Here is a 22,106-nt window from a genome sequence, read left to right as displayed (position 1 = left end):
CAGCCTTGTGTTGTTTTTGGGAAGAATTGGGCAATCCAACGTTGGATCGTTTTCATGACAGATGAATTAATGCACTCCTCCTCCAACATAGACCTAATAAATACCTAGACTGCCCTGCTAAAAAAAAAACAATAGACACCATCACAGAAATTCTATTGGTTTAATTGGAAATGTTATTGTTTCTAATGGAATATGGCCGAAAACACACTACAGTGTAGTGGTTTTAATGGTAAAAGCTAATGGTTCCTATTGGTATTTTAATGGAAACCATTGTTTTTTTCAGCAGGGTTTACATTGACCTCTGTTTTGACTGTTATAAGATAATAAATTGGAAAGCAGTTATGGTGGTAAAGGTTTTTGTAGTACCCTATTTTTAAAGTAAACACTGTGTTGTGACCATGTACATTTTATGAACTTTAAATATATTACCTTAGGGATGTCTCCATAAACAAAATATAAGCCAAATCAATGCATTTGGGTTTTACAATACTTTAAGACAAGTAATCTTTTATCCATATTTAATGTTGAGCTATTAAAAAAAATTGAAAATGGTAAATGTAAACATTGTTCCCACTGAGCAATGCGTGTTAAAAAGACGTCATTTCGACGTCCCATGAGGAGCCAGAATGAAAGTTTTTATGACGTCTTTTTATGACGTGTTCTGAACATCCAATATTGATGTCAAGGGGACCTCCACGCAAAGTAAAACTATTTAAAATGTGGCCATTTTAGACATCAGATGTGTATATATAATCTTTATATATGAATAAATGTTCAAAAATATTGCTTATAGATAATTCCCAAATATTCCAGTTCCACCTTAACTATCGTGTCTGCAATCTCTCTCTCTCTCTCTCTCTCTCTCTCTCTTGCGCTCTCTCTTTTTCTTACTCTCTCTCTCTCTCTCTCTCTCTCTCTCTCTCTCTCTCTCTCTCTTGCGCTCTCTCTCTTTCTTACTCTCTCTCTCGCGCTCTCTCGTTCAATAATTGAAGTGAAGTGACGTGAACTTCACTCTCCCTCCCACACTTGCTCTCGCTGGATAATTGTTACATGTACATTCTCTAAAGCAATGTCATCACCATTACAAAAAGTTGTTTTAACAAATCATTGTTTTGAAGTAGGACCATACTGACTAAACAAACCAAATTCACTCTATTTTTTGTCATTTCTACCTGCTCGTTTTTGAGAATTTACAAGATTCTGATGTTTTATTGAACATGTTTTGTCACCATCATGGTGATCAGTGTTTCCTTTAGTTGGGTTGTTTGACTCTTTGTTTTTATATTGTAGTGTGTGTGCTTGATGATGGTGTTTTTGAAAACACGTTATTATTGCACCAAGTGTTTGTTAGTATTACAACTTACTTGTGGCTTCACATTAATTACATTGATGGTCAGAAATGGTGGTATGATATAACTGAACTAACAACACAAATAAAATATTATAATTTTTTTAAAGGAAACTTCTATCTCAGTTTTGTTTGGAGCTGCAATAAACATACTTTGGTGCATACTGCTGCCTACTGTAACAAAACATGGAACCTCGTGGCTGTAATCAGAAATCTAAAGTCCAGATTTTTTGACACAGATGCAGACATCAAGAATCAGCTCATGAATCACAATGATGGTGAGTTTTCTAAATGTTGCAATGCATTGCACAGGCGTATTATAAAAACTCATGAGTCCAGAGAGTGTTACCACTGTTGTGATTCATGGGCTGATTCTTAATGTCTGCATATGTGACAATGAAATCTGGACTTTCAATTTTATATAAATGCTTCCCAGTGGTGGTATAAACCTAAACAATAAGTTGGATGTGACACCTCAAATCAACTGAGAAATTGAGACAATACTGGTTTACATATGTGGTATTACTCTTGGTAAACTTTGAATTAAGTTGTAAGATCCACATGTGAGTTTTGTTTATAACAAATTTTCTTTGCAACAAATAACATGCTATAGCAAACATTCTTACAAAAACCAAACACGACTAGGAAAAGTCAAAGAGTCAAACTACCCAACTAAAGGAATCACTGATCGTCATTATGGTGACAAAACATTTTCAATAAAACGTCAGCATATACATCTCTTTTAATTAAAGAGAGAGAGAGAGAGAGAGAGAGAGAGAGAGAGAGAGAGAGAGAGAGAGAGAGCATTTAAGGTGGAACTTTATCTATGAGCAGTGCTATGTTTTTGAACACACATTCATATATAAAGATTAGGCAAGGCAAGGCAAGGCAAGTTTATTTGTATAGCACATTTCATACACAGAGGTCATTCAAAGTGCTTTACACAGAAATGAGAAAACAATATATAAAAAAGAAAAAGAAAAAGTAAAAATAAGATTTACACGATAAGATCACAATAAAGACAAAGATACATGAGAATTTAAAATAACAATTAAAGAAAATAAATGTGATTTTAATAAAACAGTTTAAAATGTTAAAAAGAATAAAACAGGAGTAAAAGTGACTTGAGTTAAAGGTGCAGTCAGTGTGAAGCAGCACAGTGCTCATTCAGTAAATGCAGAGTTAAACAGATGTGTTTTTAATCTAGATTTAAAAGTGTTTACTGTTGAAGCACATCTGATCTCTTCTGGAAGTTGATTCCAGCTAGAGGTGGCATAAAAGCTAAATGCTGACGCACCTTGTTTTGAGTGAACCCTTGGTATTTCTAACTGACCGGATCCTAATGATCTGAGTAATCTGTTAGGTTTATATTCAGTTAGCATATCTGTCATGTATTTGGGTCCTAAGCCATGAAGTGATTTATAAACGAGTAACAATACTTTAAAATCTATTCTAAATGTAACAGGAAGCCAGTGTAAGGACCTGAGGACTGGAGTGATGTGCTCAGATTTTTTGGTTCTGGTCAGAATTCTGGCAGCAGCGTTCTGTATGAGCTGCAGCTGTCTAATGGTCTTTTTGGGGATCCCCGTAAGGAGTCCATTGCAGTAATCCACCCTGCTGGTGATGAAAGCATGAACAAGTTTCTCTAAGTCCTGTCTTGAGACAAAACATCTAATTCTGGCAATATTTCTGAGATGGTAGTAAGCTGATTTGCTTATCGCTTTCACGTGACTACTGAAATTAAGGTCAGACTCTAAAATTACACCAAGATTTCTGACTTTATTTTGTGTCTTTAGACCCCTAGAGTCAAGGTATGTGTTAACTTTGAGAGTTTCATCTTTATTTCCAAATACAATGACTTCGGTTTTGTCTTTGTTTAACTGGAGGAAGTTTTGACGCATCCAACAGTTAATTTCATCAATGCATTTACATAGAGAGTCAATGGGGCTGTAGTCATTGGGTGACAGGGCTAAGTATATCTGGGTGTCATCTGCATAGCTGTGGTAAGCAATTTGGTTCTTTTTCATTATTTGACCAAGTGGGAGCATATACAAATTAAACAGAAGCGGTGCAAGAATTGAACCCTGTGGGACTCCACATGTCATGGATGTCCACTCAGATTTATGGTTGCCTATGTTCACATAGTAACCTCTTCCTTGTAGGTATGTTTTAAACCATTTGAGAACCATCCCAGAGAGCCCTACCCAGTTTTCCAGTCTATGTAAGAGTATGATGTGATCTACTGTGTCAAAGGCAGCACTAAGATCTAGTAGCACCAGCACTGATATTTTACCTGAATCAGAGTTTAAGCGAATATCATTTATTATCTTTATGAGCACTGTCTCTGTGCTGTGATGCTGACGGAAACCAGATTGAAAGTTGTCCAGATAGCCATTTGAGTTTAAGAATTTGTTCAGCTGATTGAAAACAACCTTTTCAACGATCTTGCTTATAAACGGAAGATTTGAGATAGGTCTGTAGTTGCTAAGTATGGTTTTGTCTAGGTTACTCTTTTTTAGGAGAGGCTTTACAACTGCTGTTTTTAATGACTCTGGAAAAGTGCCTGTGATCAGAGAGGTGTTTACTATTTTTAAGAGGTCAGTTTCTAAGCAGTTAAGCACCTTTTTGAGAAAAGATGTGGGGAGAGTGTCAAGGCTGCAAGTTGATGCTTTAAGATGTTGTACTGTTTCTTCCAAGGTTTTTATATCAATTATGTCAAATTCTGAGAGAATGGCTAATTTCTGAGGTTGTTGCAATGATATCTGACTGACCACAGTACAATTTGAGGTCGTATTGATTGCCATTCTGATATTACTGATCTTCTCAGAGAAAAACTTAGCAAACTCATTGCATTTGTTGTCAGAGAGCATTTCACTAGGAACTTGATTTGGGGGGTTTGTTAGTCTCTCTACAGTAGCAAAAAGAGTGCGAGTGTGGTTTATGTTGTTATTTATAATATTGGAGAAGAAGGTCTGTCTAGCTGTGCCTAGTTCTACATTGAAAGCACGAAGACTGTCCTTATAGATGCTATAATGTACTTCAAGTTTTGTTTTCCGCCACATACGTTCAGCTTTTCTGCATGTTCTTTTCATGTGCTGTACTGCTGTTGTGTTTCTCCAGGGTGCTTTACGTCTGCCAGTGATCATCCTGACCTTTACTGGAGCTATATCATCAATAGCATCTTTAACTTTTATATTAAAGTTTTCAAGGAGAACATCAACAGAGTCTGCAGATATGTTTGGCAACATTGACATAGCATTTATAAATACCTCACTGGTGTTCTCATTTATGAACCTTTTTTTGATATAGACAGATCTAGCATCAGTGGCAGGACAGATCAATAAATCAAAGTAAACACAGAAATGGTCAGATAGCGCTTCATCCTTGATTACAGTGGATGAAATGTTTAGACCCTTGCTAATGAGCAGATCAAGAGTGTGTCCCCGATTGTGTGTAGGACCTTGCACGTGCTGGGTCAGATCAAAAGTGTTTAAAACATTTAACAGTTCAATCGCAGTATTGTTTTCTGAATTGTCTATATGAATATTGAAATCTCCAGCAATAACAAAATAATCAAATTCAGAGGAAATTGTTGATAAAAGTTCTGTGAATTCATCAACAAATGCTGAGGTGTATTTGGGAGGTCTATAAATAATTGTAAACAGAATGCGTGGTGTACCTTTTAGAGCAATACACAAATATTCAAAAGACTGGTAATCACCAAGTAACATTATTTTAACAGCTTAACAAAATATTCTTCAAAAATACACGTGATGTTTATGTTTTTTGACTCAGAACTCATAGACCACATTTGTATAAAATATTTTTGTTTTGATTTCCCGAACCCCTTTTGGACGTCTATGTGACGTCCAAGAGGGGTCATAGTCAGACGTCCAGATACTGTACCAGATCTGCACGTTGTATAGACATACAGATAAGGACCTGGACCAACCGACCTAATATAGACATGATCTTCACGTTGAGCGGACGTCTCATGTTTAGTGGGTTGTGCTCTTTATTTAGAAAAAGCACAGCTCCTCAATTAAATTGTGTTTATAGACGGTTTCAGCAGTAACAGCATAAACAAGCGGCTGTCGTGGTCCGCACGTAACTTCCGGTAAACTCCGCTAAGAATTAATAACAACAAAAAAATTTAAACGTAGTTTATTTATATAAAAGCAAAAAAAACAGCACATAGATTACTTAGGAAACCAAAACATTTGTTATTTTTGACGAGGCATTTGTTCAAGAGATCAGTTTAGCAACTAGTCAGATCATTAAAAAAACGAAACCAAAAATAAAGTTCGGATCCAGACGTGTATTGCGTATGCGCACGTGCGTCCGATGAAACCGTCTATAGCCGGACAAATATGGCAGCGTCATTGACGTATCACAGCAACGGACCAAAGCCGCCAATGACAAGTCCAGGTTTTAACGGCCGTTTCTCAATCCGAACCTGCAGCCTCCGAAGGTCGCATACGTCATCACGCCTGGTTTATTTAAGTTAACTGAGCATTACATTCGCAAGTAATTAGCATATCACAACACTTTACGATTAACTTAGAATAATAGTCAACTTAATAATTGTAAATATTCTGAAATTGATGACGTATGCAGACTACAAATGAGACCTCCGGAGGCTGCAGTGTTCGACTTCACGCGACGACGCGCAGATCGACACGTGTATGACATCACAGTAACGCAAGAGCGAATTACTTTTTAAATCGCTCTTGCGGTACTGTGATGTCATACACGTGCCGGTCTGCTTGTTTACATGCATAAAATAAGTTGGATCTTTCTAACTTATGCGTGTTTTGCAAAATTGAAGAAGAAACTTATATTAAATATTGTAACAATGTGATATGACAAAAATTTAACATGTCAGAGTTATTCATTTTGACTTTACCTGTGGTTTTTAATTTTATGTTTTCCAGCTTGTCTGCCCGTCCCGGTCATCAGCAGAGTTTCTTCACAATGTTCATCATCATCAAATTGTTCATTATTGTGTTCAGTGTTGAAAGTGAAAGATGTGAGAGATGTGAGTCTGTCCTGGTACAAAGAAAACAGTTTATTGTCCATCATCAGTGTGTCTGATCTCAACAACAGCATCTCTCTACCTCTGGAGGCAGATTATCAGGATAACAACACTTACAGCTGTGTACTCAACAATACCATCAGGAATCAGACTCAACATCTCAACATCAGTGAAGTCTGTCAGCCATGTTCAGGTGAGTTGTGATATTTTGATGTTCATGCAGCTTATAATGACAAATTATGACTCGTTTTCCTCTCTTAATGTTTCTGTGTGTCTTAAGATCATGTCCACTGTTGTGGTTTCAATGAAGCTGTGATCCGATTGGTTGCCTCTGTTCTGGTGGGCGTGGCTACTGTTGCTCTTCTGGTTTATGACATCAGATCCAGAAGAGATGAACAGAAGAGATCACAGACAATGATCAATCTGGTCACACGCACAAGTCACTGAGGAAGTCGATCAAACAGTAAATCTGTAGTGAATGTGTGTAGATCAGAAAACATTTGTTTAATAATAGTAATGCTTACTGTTTTGAAAGGCCCTTTGAAAGGGTTAAGAAATGTTTCTAGTTTATTTTTTATTATCTCATTGTGTTATCTAAGACGGAAGTCACTTATCACTTTAATCTTAACTATTGTTTTGTATTGTTAAATATACAATTATAAAATCTGACTCACATTTATTTCAATTAGTTTTATTCTAAAGTCTTTGATTCCTTATATAGGGGGTGTTGAATGTAGACATTTTATTGATTTATATTTAGGATTAGCCTGTGTGGTTCTGTGATTTTTACTTTGTCTTCACCCATTGTAAGAGAGATCAAAGTGCTGACTGTAACAGTCAATTACTAATAGAAGAAATATAAAAACAATACACGGTAAAAAACAACTTTTGCAAATCATTTAAACCGATTTTGTTACATTTTGACTTGTGATAAGTTGACATAACAAGTTGAAATTGTTTAACTTTATTTGTTAAGTTAAAGTAATTTTAAAATGTATGTTGATTTATTATTCGTACAGTGTAATTATGAATATACTAATATGACACAATACAACAAGCTTTCATTCTTTAAAGTGTTATTAAAGATATCTAGTCAACACCTTTACTCTTTGCCCAATAAATAAATAAATAAATAGACATCATAAATGTAAGTATTGGTCTTTTATTAAAAAAAACAACAATGTGTACAACAATAACGTTTACAGTGTTACAAAGCAATATGTGTATTTCAACACCTTTTAAAATACAAATGTTTTAGAGTAGGATACAGCAGGGGTTTCAGAAGGTTCCAAGGGGTCCACAGTACATTTTAAGGGAAAAAAGACAAAAAAAAATGTAAAAGTCTACACTGCAAAAAATGACTTTCTTATTTCGTACTTTTGTCTTGTTTTCAGAAAAAAATCATTATCTAAAAATTCTTAAATCAATATTAATAATTTTTTCCAGAGAAAAAAATAAACAATTTAAGTGAATTTGTGCTTTTTTGTGCTTTGAGTTTTTTGAATGAAGTGTTTAAGAAAAAAGTTCAATATTCGTTTTCTCACCCCATTGGCAGATATTAGCTTGTTTTAATCACAAATTCACTTAAATTTGATGTTGTTGTTTTTTTGTCTAAAAACTACAATTATGTTCAAAGGTTACTTTGCTTATCAAGAAAAAAATGCTCAATTTTTTTTATATTTGTTCTGTAAACAAGACAAAATTACTAAGGGAGAAATTCATTTTTTGCAGTGTATGTGAAGCCAATTCGCTGTTGTTATAATATCCCAATTACTATTTATCTAACACAGTTTAAATGTTTCTTTATAAAAAAATATGGATAAAAATCTGGATATTTTAGAAAAGGGGTCTCTCACTTGTTAATTATAAAATGTATCATATGTGGAGGTTTGATAACCCCGGGCAGTTCTGAAGATATTCACAAGATAGAAAACTATTACACTACAGTTTCCTCAATTAGTTCCTTAATTAAATTAATTGAAATGGGGCAAAGCTCAGTTTGTTAAATTTTGTGTAAAGATCAGTGTTACACAGCCCTGTTTCTTAAAGTTCTCCAAAATCTCATTTATCTGACACACCCATTCAGGTCTTTCAAGCTTATGGAGCCAATAAGTCAATTCAGGTGAAGCAACTGCGAAATCTTGGTTTTCCTCAAAGAAACAGGGTGGTGAAATGTTGCTTTAGTGACTTCTTGAAATCATTGAATCACATTATGAATTTAGTACTGAATGCTCAAACACAACAAACTCATAATAGTTTTTTATGTTTATGCTTTTATATGTCATAATCCCATATAGCATTGAAACAATGTAAAAAATCGTTGATTTGACAATGTTAATACCATTGAATCAATACCATGTTTGCACCCTCCATTAATATTGAAAAAAATATTAAATTTCAACAAATCACCATTACCATGATCAGTGCTTGCTTTAGTTGGGCCCTTGACTCCTGTGTTTTAATGGTAAGTTTTCTTTGGCTGTTGAAGCAGTGTTTTAAAATACATCTGCTATTGCGAAGAAAACAAAGATCTAATGTTATCAAGTAGTTTAATTCTTGTAAATATACCTAAATAATATTAATGAAATACTGTTAAAATGTGTAAGAAATGGATATTACAGTATTATTTGGAAAGGTGACTAAGGTGTCAGGTCTGTTATTTTGAGAATTATAAAAACACATTTAGAAGGTTAAACTACTGAATCTATCTCTGACATCATGAATCGGTCTATGAATCTCATCAATGGTGATGATCAACAAAAGAAAGCTTCAGGCTGCAAAGAATATCATTGTAGTACTAAACTAATTTATGACTCCCAGCATTCATTGCAGTTGATCGTTTTATTGGAATTTGTTTGATGATTGTCACAATTGTTGAGATTTCTGGGATGAGTAATGATGTCTGAATGTGTCAGCAATTTTTCTGCTTATTTTGTCACAGTGGATTTACGAACCAGGGGTGCGTTTCCCGAACAACGACGTAACTCGCTGCTGAACCACCATAGTACGATGCATAGTTGGAGAAACGAACTACCTTGTCACGACTGTTTCCCGAAAGCATAGTAACTTTGTTCCACATTCGTCTTTCAACCATGTTGGTTTAACAACATAGTTGATGATGTCACGTGGGAGGTGAAGTACTAATTAATCTGTGCAAATCGATTTAATGTCAGATTACTGCTGTAAATAACATATATTGCATCGGAAGACTGATTTTGTTATCATGATTTAGTTGTGATTTAGATCTGTTGTTTAATTTTAAAATAATTTAATTCATGCGCAAGTTCCCTCTTACGTCACTCCTCCCAGGGATTTCCCCAGAGTCTTAAAGCTCGTAGGCTGCGCTCATGCGCAGTTTCAAATGCAGCGCTTTAATTCTGTTTACAAATTTAAAGACATAAAATAAAATTGTAATATATTTAGAATGATGGATACACATTGTACTACATGCTTTTTGTTTATTTTGTTCAAAAGCATGATTGATTAACATAAGTCTACATATTATAGTAACAAGGAACGATGCTTCTAATGACAGGTAAAGAGCTGTCATTCAAACCACATAACTTTGCGATGCAACTTGTTCGTTTGAACTTTAAATCGTTTAACTTTGTCGGTAACGATGAAACTTACACTGAAAAAAATGATTCATTGAATTTAATCCATTTTTTTTAAAGGTAGGTGGTTGCAATCAATTTATTTAAGCTACATTTAAACAAAAAAGATTAGTAAAGTAAAATAAAATATAAAACTTTTGTTTAAATGTGGCTTAAATAAATTGATTGCAACCACTTTCCTTAAAAAAATTGATTAAATTCAATGAATAATTTTTTTCAGTGACAGTAGTTGGCTAACGATGCTTTCAGGAAACGCTCCCCAGAACAATTATAATGGTAAAAAAAATGGATCAACATAATCATGTAAAGCAGCTTAATTTTATATCATCTTTCTTCATAAAAAGCAGTTTCAACTTAACTTTGAAATAGGGCTGCACGATTCAAGCTAAAATGTGAATCACGATTTTTTCCATTGAACTGAGATCCCGATTCTCTCACCCGATTCTCTTTTTTTACAAAAACATTTATTATGCACTTAACTAAAAAAACGTGCTACAGGACTTTCAGTTATAATAACGTGTCTTAAAAGTCTCTTTTTCTTATTTTAGACCCCTTTAAATTTAGAGTAATTTAAAATTTGTTAGCTGTTAAATTGCACCTGTGCTTTTTGTACTATCAAACTGGCCAACCTTAAAACTTTAAAAACACTAACGTTAAACCTTTAAAAGACTAAACGATCAACATTTTGAGGCATCAGAGAGAAACGCAGACATGTAACAATGTTCCCCTCATGCTAAAAACCCTTTTTAATGGGGAATCTGAAGGCTGCAGCCTCTCTGGAGGTCGCATTTCTAAGATGCGCATCATAATTTCAGAATATTAACAATTAACGTTATAAAGATGACTAATATTTTTAGTTAATAATAAATTGTTGAAGTATGTTTATGACTTGCGAATGTAATGCTCCGTTAACTCAAATGAACGATGACGTATACAGCCTGCATATGCGACCTCCGGAGGTTCCAGCCTTCCGATTTAGAAAGGTCCTGAGGTAAATAATTTCCTTGCCTTCTTTCGGAACCAATGTTGTTGCATCTTCACTTTCTCCGTTCGGCGTTCGCTACCAGGATTTTCCACAATGACGCTCGTTTATCCTCTCTTTTTTTGTGAAAATTGCCGCTCCAAATCCACCAAGTAAATGACTGTGTTTAGGTCTGCCGCCTTGTTATACGTCACGCGAGTGACAGCGAAACGCCGCAAATGAGATGAGAGAGAGGAAAGAAACGATCGGGTCTGATTGGTGAATGAATAGGGTTTGGTTTTACCCCGTATGAGTGTGTGTTAGCAAGTTTGACTGATATTCTTGGATTGTAATGTAAATACGTGAACACGTAAACGCAGAATCTGAATACAGGGAAATACTGTATATGCAAGTGAATCGCCGTCATTTAAAATGAGGATCGCATATAAGTATGAATCGAGATCCTGATTCTTTTTTGATTAATCGTGCAGCCCTACTTTGAAACACATCTTTCTTTTCCAATGCACATGCATTTCAACATAAACACATACAGACACTTAAAAAAAAGAATAGAAAGATTTAACTTAGTGAATGTCAAGAGTCAAGGACTCAGCTAAAGCAAACACTGATCATAATAATGGTGGTTTGTTTAAATTTCAATATTTTTTCAATATTTATGGAGGGTGCAAATGTTGGAATTAACTTTGACAAATCAACTGTTTTTAACATTGTTTCAATGGTTGCATGCTATCTTGGAATATGTTTAATAGCTTTTATGAAATTCAGACTGATATATTTACATGCATTAATAATTTAGGTGCATTAAAATGTCTTTCTTTTCAGTTTAATCTTCACTCAGTCATCTCTTATAATGCTGCTATTGGGACCTGATGAGTGAAACTGCAGTGGAGATGCTCTGGATCTGCAAAAAACACACAAAACAAGATATTCATAAGAATAAGACATTTAAAATATCAAGTATTTTAAAGGTCTTTTTTCTATGGAAAAGGACCATAGATCATAGTGATAGGAGATGACAATAGGCTATACCATTTAGTCAGTTTGGACTATTATTTTCATTTTTTGATAAAAATCTCTATTAAATGAATAATGGCGTTTATGTAAATATCTATACAGAATCTAACTGTTATTGTGGAGTAGGTCTATTGATCATATTTATACTGCAAATCTGATTATAGTAGATTTTAAGTATAGCTTATTAATTGATAGATTGTGGCAATACTGCTTTAAAATCATCTAGTGTTTAAGTTATTAATGTGTAAAGCAATGTTTTGTAACCTGTAAATAAAGAGAATATCCAAATACATCAAGAAATTTAACAAGAATGCCATAAAGACTACATTGTAAGACAAAACAGACTGACTGCATGACTCCATGACTGACAGACAAAACTTCTTAAAAGTGCTCAGTCCAATTAATAAAACATAAAAAAATTTACAGATTTTTCTTCAAAATGTAGTTTTTAATGTTTTTTGGTGCAATAAATCAACATTGGATGAAATATATATGTGTGTGACATGCATAACACTAAACGCTTAAACCATGTTTCCTGGCAGGAAGCATGTACAAGAAGAATAACAAAGGACCAAAGACAAAGCCTTGTGGCATGCCAGATTCTATACGTTAGGTTTGACAGCTCCTACTTAACACAACGCAAGTAGCAGTGATCTGACAGATAAAAGCTTAAGCAGGTCAGCACCTGTTGAGAATTGGCAACGTGCATCTCAAGTTCCCCCATAAGTAATGTTGTGGTCTGTGGGGGTCAAAGGAAGGCCAAAGGTCCTGTAGTAGTACTAGAATTACAGCCCCAAGTGTGTGCTAAAAATTAGACATTTTTACGCTGACAAGTGTAGTGTATGTAGGCTACTAAAAACCTGACTGCTGTTCTTCTCGGACACAAAATCTCTGTGGTTAAAAGCATATTCAGGTATTGACGATTTCTTTTAAAATTTTTGCCACGAAAGAAAGAAGATATGAAATATGTATATAATACTTTATTCATAATTAAGATTTGATTTAATAAGTACAGTTTAACGTTTCACGTGACACACTTTAACTAAATGTATTTAATCTAACGGTTTTCTGGTGGTGGATGTGAGCTAGGCCTAGGTCAGGTCTGGTCAGGTCGGTGCAGATCTCAAAGAAGCAGCAGTGTTATACAATGTGAATGTTGAGTGCGCATGTGCTAGTGTTGAACGCTAGGTGGCGTTTAGAGCTCGTGTCGTGTCACGTTACCTGGCAGACGGAAGATTCAGCCATTTCGAGCAAGTGCTCTTCGCTTCACCTCTGTCTTTTACAAGATAATCAATTTAAAATACAAATCTCACGGAAATCTGCGTACACATTTAATTCAGTTCGTCGCTCATCGGTGTGGTTTTTAATAACTGTCGCTATTTGTCATTGTGGGTGCGGCTCTGATAGGGCAAAACGGATTTATACGGATATTTATAACTACAATTTTTACGTTTTTCACCTGTTTTCTTCATCTACGCAATCAACATGATACGTCCATATCTGCTCGTCTTACTACTCGTGCATGGTAAGTTAAATGTTCAATTTATGCTTGTAACGTTACTTTCAATTTTATTTAATCGAACCGGAAATAGAAAATGCGCATTGTCTTTAAAACGCGTCTTTTCACATTCCTTAAGCCTCGCAACGTATATATGGTGACTATATTTATTTACCTGTTTTACAGAGTATGTGAAATGTTTATGCGTTTACTTCTAAAGCTATGGTTTATATTTAGTCCTCGCATCGGCTTCAAGTTCAGGCCTTAAAAAAATACCCTAAGGTCGCTTAATGTCGGGAATAAACCACGAATGTATTATGATTGCGGATTATTCAAATAAACGCGTTATTTCTGAGTTTTGGATTTTTTATTTATCTTTCAGTTTATGAACGTTAACAGGCCTTTGCATACCTGATGTGTTTTTGTGTATTATTATCCATTTGTAGAATATATTTTATTTATGTTTTATGTTATATTACGTGTCAGATATATTTTTGTACACCGATTATAGTTGTTATTGTTTTAAGAGGCTATAATAACCTTGATAAATTTTGTTAATAGCCCTTATGGTCAAATGTCATATTGCAACGTCATTTAAGTGATAAACGGTTTCGGTTTATAGTTGGACGCCATTGCATGTGTCTACAAGTACGCATATATTGTAATGTAATTCAGTGTAATGAATGTACTGTATCGGTGCATATAGCGCTTTTTATGAAATATTGCTGCGTCACCTAAGACGTGAGATGTTTACGTTGATAATTTCAATAACATTTGGCTATTATAAAGATAATTTAACAGTCATTCATTTGCACGATATGAAATATTTACAAACCACTATTTGTTATAATACTCAATATTATTATATTATATAGTAGCGGTTTTAATAAATACCAATGTAAACATCAATTTTAATATAAACTACTATTATTTCGTAAAATGTTAAAATAGTACGATATTACATTAAAACAGCCTGTAGGGAAATTATGTTTTTATTATCGTAAAAGTGTTATTATTTGTGTACTACACACATTATGGCTACTTTGTGTTTACCATGGCTAATTTGTGTTTACAGTAGTTTGATAAAACAAAAAACATGGTTATTTTTAATAGGGGACCACATGCAAATACTTTCAGTTATTGAAAACTATATTTGCAATGCATAACTAGTAGTCAGCAACATGAAGACTTGTGTGACTGGATTGTTTAATAATTTTGTCTATGCAAAGATACATAGGATTTCTCATGTCAAGCTTTGTTGCTTTTTTCTGGATATTGTTATATGCACCAGTGTCATTAATGTGTCAGACATGTCTGTGCTGGAGTTTGATATGTATTGAGCTGTGGTTCTTGGTTGGTAGTATTCTCATCACATACGTTTCTAGCGAGTAAACTAGAAACAATGAGATGATGTTTGTTAATAAATGACAGCTGTTAATCATTAAAAGTAGGAAGCTCAGACTCTTCTGCAGACTCTTATCTTATCCAACATTTTATGACTTTAAAGTTAAATGATTGTAGCTTAAAAATTTTTGCACAGCCTGGATAAACTGGTCTGACTGACTCTACCACATTTTTACATTAACAGTTATTTATTAGTAAAAATATTAATCATGTGTAATACAGTACATAATCCTGAGCTTACTTGGATTGGATGAGCCAGGTCTATTAACATGTATTAGGCGTTATTAACTTGACTGGTCACGTGTTAAGTAATCAATTTACAGAAATTCCAGAATAAGCATTATTTGCAGGATTTGTGTTAATGAATGCTATTTTTGAACTGGGGAGAAAATTCAGACTTCTGCAACTTGCAGTATATTTTAGGGATGCTGCAACCGAAACTATTTGGCAAAAAAGTATCCAAAGAAAGCCTTTCGGTGTTTGGCCAAATTAGTGAAAAGACAGAATGAATTTAACCAAACAAAAGCGTTTTTGATAATGTGCTCAGTTAGCAAACAGTGTAAAGTGAGAGGCACGTGGCTTTATAAATGCAGCAAACATATATCGACAGTGTGTCTGTGAAACATGCATTCTTGCTTTTTTCGACCAAACAGTTTCAGTTGCCAGGAATTCTGTGCATCTGTATATTTAATAGATTGTCTCTTTAATAAACTGACATTTCAGTATAGACGTGGATATAATGAAACACTGAAGCTTGAGTTAAACTTAAGAGCACATTAGACAGGAATGGCTTACGTGTCCAAACATGACTGACATTTAACCAGCAACCTCAGGCACAACCAAATAATCTGAACTCATGTTCAAACACCAAACTGCAGAAGCACAATAGTGGTTCTCAATCTTTTAGGCATGCGGCTCCCGCCCCCATGCATCTCATGTGCGATCCCAAAGCAAATGTATGACATAAAACATTACAAAACTTTAAATTTGAATTAAGCAAAACATATTAAAACATATGCAGTGTAGTGCTGTTTGTTAGTGCCTTATTTTTCTGAAATTTAATTACACACAATTTATGATAAATTAATTTATTTTATAAAAATCATAAAACCCAATGTACCACGGCCACTAGTTTTGAAAACCACTAAATAAAGCCTACGCTTCCATCTCAAAATGTTTGCATTAAAAAAACCTACAGTAAATGTTTACTGTCTTTGCGATCTTTAAGTTTGAGCCATTGTGCTTTGATCATAAACCCAAACTTAAGATTAATCTTTTTTGTAATAAGCTCAAATTCATTTATAATACAATTCTACTGTTGTTTGCCAGGGTTAAATGTGGTTTTGTCTTTGAAAATACCCGAATCAAAGGGTCTTTTGTCTTTAATGTTAGACATTAAAGGGTCTTTTAAGAGCCGTGAGGAGTCACAGCAAATACTCATAGATGTTTCTCTTGTTGTTGTGAATGAATGGAGGCATCACATGAGAACATTACGATGATGAACTTCAGTAGACTGGACTAATGGCTGCTTAATGTTAGGCTTAGCCATAATGCATAAAATATTTCTAAACTAAAATAAACTGTTTAGAAAACATCAGTAATAACCGTATCACAATTAATATTATTATTATTTTTTCCAGTTTATTTGATCAGTTTATGTGATGCATCCAAAATAATAATAAAAAGATACAGAAATTAAAGAATTGTATACTACAGAAATGTAAGATAGCAAACTGAACAAATCAAACATTTGCACATACAAACACATATTGTTGTGACTCTATTTACTGTAGTCGTCTTATTATCAAATATCTTTGAATATCATTTTATTTTTTTATAGCACATTTTGCAGTCCATATTGCAGTGCTTTTCCTTTACATTGCTTTAAAATGATGTTCAGAATATTTTTATCGATTTTAATCATACACATGGATGATGTAATGTATTTGTTATTCTCTGTTTTAGTTGACACACTATTCATTTCATAACAGCCATGCGGCATGTAACGCCCTTGAGGGCAGGTTAACGAGGTTGTCACGTGTTTCCTGTTACTTTTCTTAGCGCTGTTGTGCACGGACCAATCACAGTCGTTTGTGCCCTTTGACTCAAGTTTTTGTTTGTAGGCAATGCAGGGGTGGCTTCGCTTTTTTCAAGAACGGTATTCAGAGATAATAATACGTTTAAATAATAATAATTTCTTATCTACAATAGTTTTAAGCATGACTGACAGAGGAAATGCTCCACATTGAGAGTTTTCGTCTTTGAGCCGCGCAGCGCGCCCTCCTGGCGGCACTTTGTATTTAAAATATAAGGCACTAACCGCCCAAACCACAACTACCCCAGCAGAGGGTAAATATCCAAATAAATGCCCCTGACTCACAGATTAATACATATATATGTGGTTATCGATTATATTGTTAAGCGAATACAGTTACTACGATTAACTTTAACAGTGAATTCAGGACATTAACGTTACGTTTCGGATGACAGATTTCAGGTCAGACGTTTGACGTGACAACAAAGGGCATTTCAAAACAGCGTCAGTCTGTTAAAAGGTTAACTTATTTCTCTTACCAGGTTACAGTAGTTTGTTGAATATCCGTCACACTGAAACGTCTTTATTATGTATTTCCCCCGCAAACTGCATCTTACGTACATAACTAACTTATATCATTAAAATAACATTAATATAGCACATATATAAATCCATAACGTCAATGTTAAACTGCCTATATAATATAACATACGAGTAAATTAAAACTGAATTAAAATTAAATCCCGATGGTGGTGAAGCAGCAGTACAGTAAGTCCATCATACAGTTTCATTTTTAATATCTTCGTTCAGGAGTTTCCGCATTCGTCTCCTACTCGCGCTCCACAATCTCGCGAGATTTCACTTTGAACTTGAATATCAAACATATGTGTATCGGGAGAAACATCAGCTGTATTTGATTAATTTGCGTCAAAATATATTACATTTATATTAAGAGACCGCAATATATAAAGTATTGATATCATGATTGAACATTAGTCATTTTATCATTTACAGATTTGAAATTTACCACGGTTTTTTTATAGTAAACGTGTAATAACGTGTTTTTGCCGGATGAATCATTTGTATTTCTATAGTTTTACTTAAAATATAGTAGTTAAACTACAGTTACTATAGTAAGACAGAGGTAAATATGTGATTACCATGGTTTTACTACAAATACTATGGTAAAACCATAATTATAAGACTATACATTTGTTTATTGTTTTTTTAATCTAAAGTAGCCTATGCCTGCATTAATCCTTTTATCATTTACAGTTTGTAAAGTTCCTCATGAATATTTACCATGGTTTTATTGTAGTAAACGTGTAGTAACTGTGTTTTTGGCGGATTTATAATCATTTGTATTTCTATAGTTTTACTCAAATATAGTGGGTAAACTATGGTTACTATAGTAAATATGTGGTTACAATTATACATGCATATTTTGTATAAGACTAAATTTGATTATTTCATTTTGTTTTTTGTTTTCATCTGAAATATGCCTATATAAAGTACATTTTAGTAAAAAATCTAGTTTGTTCTTATTTGGCAAATAAGGTAGAAATGGCTTTGCTATTGTATTAAAACCATAAATTTACCATTTTCTTAGCTTGATATTAAGAATGTTTTATTATATTTATATGCATATTTATTATGATTCTGCTGATTGACCATTAATCCGTTTATCATTTACAGTTTGTGAATTTCCTCATTAAAATTAACCACAGTTTTATTATAGTTAACATGTAGTTACTAATTTTACTAAAAATGTAATGATTAAACTACGGTTAATATAGTAAGACAGTGGTAAATATGTGGTTACCATTATAAGTGCAGTTTTTTTATATGAATATACATTTTATTTATTTATTTATTTATTTCATCTGAAATATGTCTATATTAATATCAAAACACATTTTAGTAAACAGTCTATTTTTTGGCAAATAAGATGGAAAAGCAATTCAAAAAGGTTTTGCTACAGTATCCATTGTATTTAAACCATAGTAACAATAAATTTAACATTGTCTAACGACCCACAAGTTTGATATTTGTAATTAAACTTCAATTCAATTCAATTTTATTTATATAGCGCTTTTCACAAATGTTAATTGTTGCAAAGCAGCTTTACATGAGTAGATGTAAAGGAGAACACAGAAAATCAATAGATAATATAAGCAGTAGAACATAGCGGCTAAGGTTAAACCGTACAAGCAAGCGTATTAATAGTCTTACAGTTTGTAAAGTTCCTCATGAATATTTACCATGGTTTTATTATAGTAAAACTATGCCTATACATCAAGTAACAAATCTGCCAAACAAAATATAGTTACTACACTTTTACTATAGTAGAAGCACAGGTAATACTTTATAATTAAACATACAGAAATAACATACAGATGTTTGTCAATATGCATACAGTAAAGTATTAAATCTAAATGTTTTTCATGTTTCTGTTTGTTTTGCAGATGTGTTTGGTTGTATTTTGGTTATGACACCAGATGTGATGGAGGGCGAGTCTGTTACTCTTGACTCTTGTTTTCCCAAAATACAGACCGAAGATGAGTGGGAGTGGAAGTTTGGTGGCCCTGACGGTGTTACTATAGTTAAAAATGGTTTAATATATGACACCGTTGATGGGATATTCAATAACCGACTGCAGCTGAACAGTCAGACCGGAGATCTCACCATTAGAAACACCAGAATCAAACACACTGGAGTTTATGATCTAAAGATCTTCAACAGCACACACACACGTGAACACAAGAAATTCAATCTTACTGTCCTCGGTGAGAAACTTGACTCTTTCTATGTAAATATAGACTGAGGTGATGAATGGTTTTCATTAAAAGTTGAATTTGTTTGTTTTCAGATCCGATTCCTCCGAAAGTGTTTGCGGTGGAGGGAGAATCTGTTACTGTGACCCATGACGTTGCTGACGTACAGAAATACAATTTGATCTGGTGGACTTATGAAAAAATTCTCATAGCTAAAATCAATACAAAGGGGGAGTCCAACAAACCGTGTTGTGAAGATGTGTTAGAGAGTAAATTCAGGGGCAGACTAAAGTTAGATAATCAGACTGGATATCTCACCATCACAAACCTCACAATCGCAGACGCTGGACTTTATAAACTACAGTTGATTAACAATGTTCCCAAATACAGGACGTATCGTCTTATAGTTAGTGGTGAGTAAATCAAATCTTCATGTGCAATAAATCATCTGCTTTATACAGACCGTAGGCATTTATTTGTGTCTCTGTGAATCTGTTGTAGGGTCGGGTTCGTCATCAAAATGGATCTATGTCGTGGTCGGGGTGGTGCTGGGGGTGCTGGTGGTGGTGCTGGTGGCAATCTTTTTGATTAAAAGAAACCAAAAATCTAAAAGGCAAGTATGGACTACAGTGAATAATGCTTTAACATGTATTGTTGTAATTTATTGACTTATTGACTTGTAACTATAATAAACTGATAAGTTTGTTCTGTCTGTGCCAATGAACATTATGCAATAGAAATTTAGTAAAAAATAGTAAATATAAACAAAAAGCAATAGCAAGTGACCCTATAAATATTGATAATTCAGGTTGGGTCTGTACCCAAGTACATCTTTGCTTTGTATTTTTCTGGTTTATTACCAGTTGGTTACGTATTATGGGACCAGTAGGCTTACACTGCAAAAATTGCTTTTAGTATTTTTGTTTTGTTATCCCAGTAAAAATATCAAAAATTCTTAAATCAAGATGCATTTTCTTGATGAGCAAAAATGACCTAAGAAAATAAGTCTAGTTGTTAGACAAAAAAATACAATTTAAGTGAAAAAATGGGCTAAGAAAAATATCTTGAAATAAGTTAAATTTTTTCTTAAACATTTAATTCAATAAATATTTTCTTACCCCATTGGCAGATTTTTTTAAGCACAAATACACTCAACTTTGATATTTTTGTCTAAAAGCTTTTACCTTATTTTCAGATAATTTTGCTCATTAAGAAAATGCATCTTAATTTAAGAATTTTTTAAATATTTGTACTAAAACCAGGCAAAATACCAAGAGTTTTTGTTGCAATGTAATGCAATATATGTTCATTTATGAGGATTATTAATATTATGAGTTTATTTTGAAGATTACCGGATGTGTAACATCACTGCTGCTGTCTAACATCACTGCTGCTGTCTAACATCTTTGACTCTTTCTGGTTTCTTACAGTGTTGTGTAAAGATGATGATGGTGAACATCCTGAAAAGCAGTAATTAATAGCATCAGTTAGTTGTTTATAACATCAACTTGCTGTGTGCTGTAGATGTGCTGTTGAAGGGCATCTCTGGTTGCATTTGTGAGAAAGTTTGCATTTATTGCTGATGTTAAAAAGTAAAAAAAAATATTATTTCTTCATGCCTGTTGCCTATCGGCTGGTGTTTGACTTGCTCATGCTTCATGTTGTGGGACTGCCGATATAAAAGTTCTAATGAAAAACATCATATAATCTTATAATGTATAATCTCTATAAGCAGCTGTTTTTGATGAGTAGTTGTGATCCTGACAGCTACTGAATGTAAATGCTGTCTTGAGAGCGGATGTAAAGACGCCAGGACATTTTGCTTTTTTAGTTTATCACATAGATTGTGTTTTCAGTTATAACTGATCTGCATTCATGCTGATGTTACTCTGGCCGTTTCTCAAACCGAAGGCTGCATCCTCCGGAGGTCGCATATGCATACGTTAAAGTAGCTGGTTAATTTAACTTAACATAGCATTACATTCGCAAGTCATAAGCTCATAACAACAATTTACGATTAACTTAGAATAATAGTCAACTTTATAATTGTTAATATTCTGAATTAAGATAGTCTTGATGACGTATACAGCCGTGAAATGCGACCTCCGGAGGGTGCAGTCTTCGGATTGGGAAACGGCCTTTATTGAGATGTATACACTACTGGCCTCTAGTGGACAATCGATAAACATGCTTATTTTCCGTTTTCAGCCCATCTTAATTGTTTACATTTTTAAAGTGATTTTTTATTGAAATTCATTGTGTAATATAATTGCCAAATTTATTTTTTATTACAAACTCCTTAAGTTTCCTTTTTGTTTATAGTCCAATTGCCTTGACTTTTTTGGTTCTCATGTGTTTATACATGACTTATAATTCAGCTCGAATTAAAGATCTTTGTTCTA

The 22,106-nt window shown here is 33.8% G+C and overlaps 2 protein-coding genes and 2 long non-coding RNA genes across 5 annotated transcripts in view; 3 read left to right on the top strand and 1 right to left on the bottom strand.

Moving 5' to 3' along the window:
• The window catches only part of LOC135748240 (uncharacterized), a 16,929-nt gene extending 7,886 nt beyond the window's left edge, over nt 1-9,043 (top strand). For both annotated transcript variants that reach the window (XM_065266384.2, XM_065266383.2), the window contains exons 9-10: nt 6,283-6,576; nt 6,664-9,043. In XM_065266384.2, the coding sequence (XP_065122456.2) occupies nt 6,283-6,576; nt 6,664-6,830 (461 nt within the window). In that variant the 3' untranslated portion in view covers nt 6,831-9,043. The remainder of the gene's footprint in view (nt 1-6,282; nt 6,577-6,663) is intronic.
• Nucleotides 1-22,106, top strand: part of LOC135721127 (uncharacterized) — a 192,112-nt gene that overhangs the window by 124,241 nt on the left and 45,765 nt on the right. The gene's annotated exons all lie outside the window — the stretch shown is intronic.
• LOC141281627 (uncharacterized) lies at nt 6,908-17,707 on the bottom strand. The gene is made up of 2 exons (XR_012335994.1): nt 17,470-17,707; nt 6,908-11,880 (listed from the first exon to the last, which is right to left on the bottom strand). It is a non-coding gene; the product is annotated as an uncharacterized lncRNA (long non-coding RNA).
• LOC135721121 (uncharacterized) lies at nt 13,032-22,106 on the top strand. Its single transcript, XM_065243279.2, has 5 exons — nt 13,032-13,518; nt 19,396-19,716; nt 19,800-20,117; nt 20,206-20,317; nt 21,135-22,106. Exons 1-5 carry the CDS (start codon nt 13,479-13,481, stop codon nt 21,142-21,144), a joined length of 801 nt encoding a protein of 266 aa, XP_065099351.1. The 5' UTR covers nt 13,032-13,478; the 3' UTR covers nt 21,145-22,106.

Source organism: Paramisgurnus dabryanus, chromosome 24, assembly GCF_030506205.2.
Source record: "Paramisgurnus dabryanus chromosome 24, PD_genome_1.1, whole genome shotgun sequence".
NCBI lineage: Eukaryota > Metazoa > Chordata > Actinopteri > Cypriniformes > Cobitidae > Paramisgurnus > Paramisgurnus dabryanus.
The sequence above is the reverse complement of the archived record's forward strand: the minus strand, read 5'-3'. Positions and strand labels throughout refer to the sequence as shown.

What these genes read in the sequence shown, in the direction of transcription:
- LOC135721121 (XM_065243279.2), top strand. Translation starts at nt 13,479, where the DNA reads ATGATACGTCCATATCTGCTCGTCTTACTACTCGTGCATG. An exon ending in ATTCAATCTTACTGTCCTCG is followed by an intron (nt 19,717 to 19,799) that starts GTGAGAAACTTG and finishes GTTTGTTTTCAG; the next exon opens with ATCCGATTCCTCCGAAAGTG. An exon ending in GTATCGTCTTATAGTTAGTG is followed by an intron (nt 20,118 to 20,205) that starts GTGAGTAAATCA and finishes AATCTGTTGTAG; the next exon opens with GGTCGGGTTCGTCATCAAAA.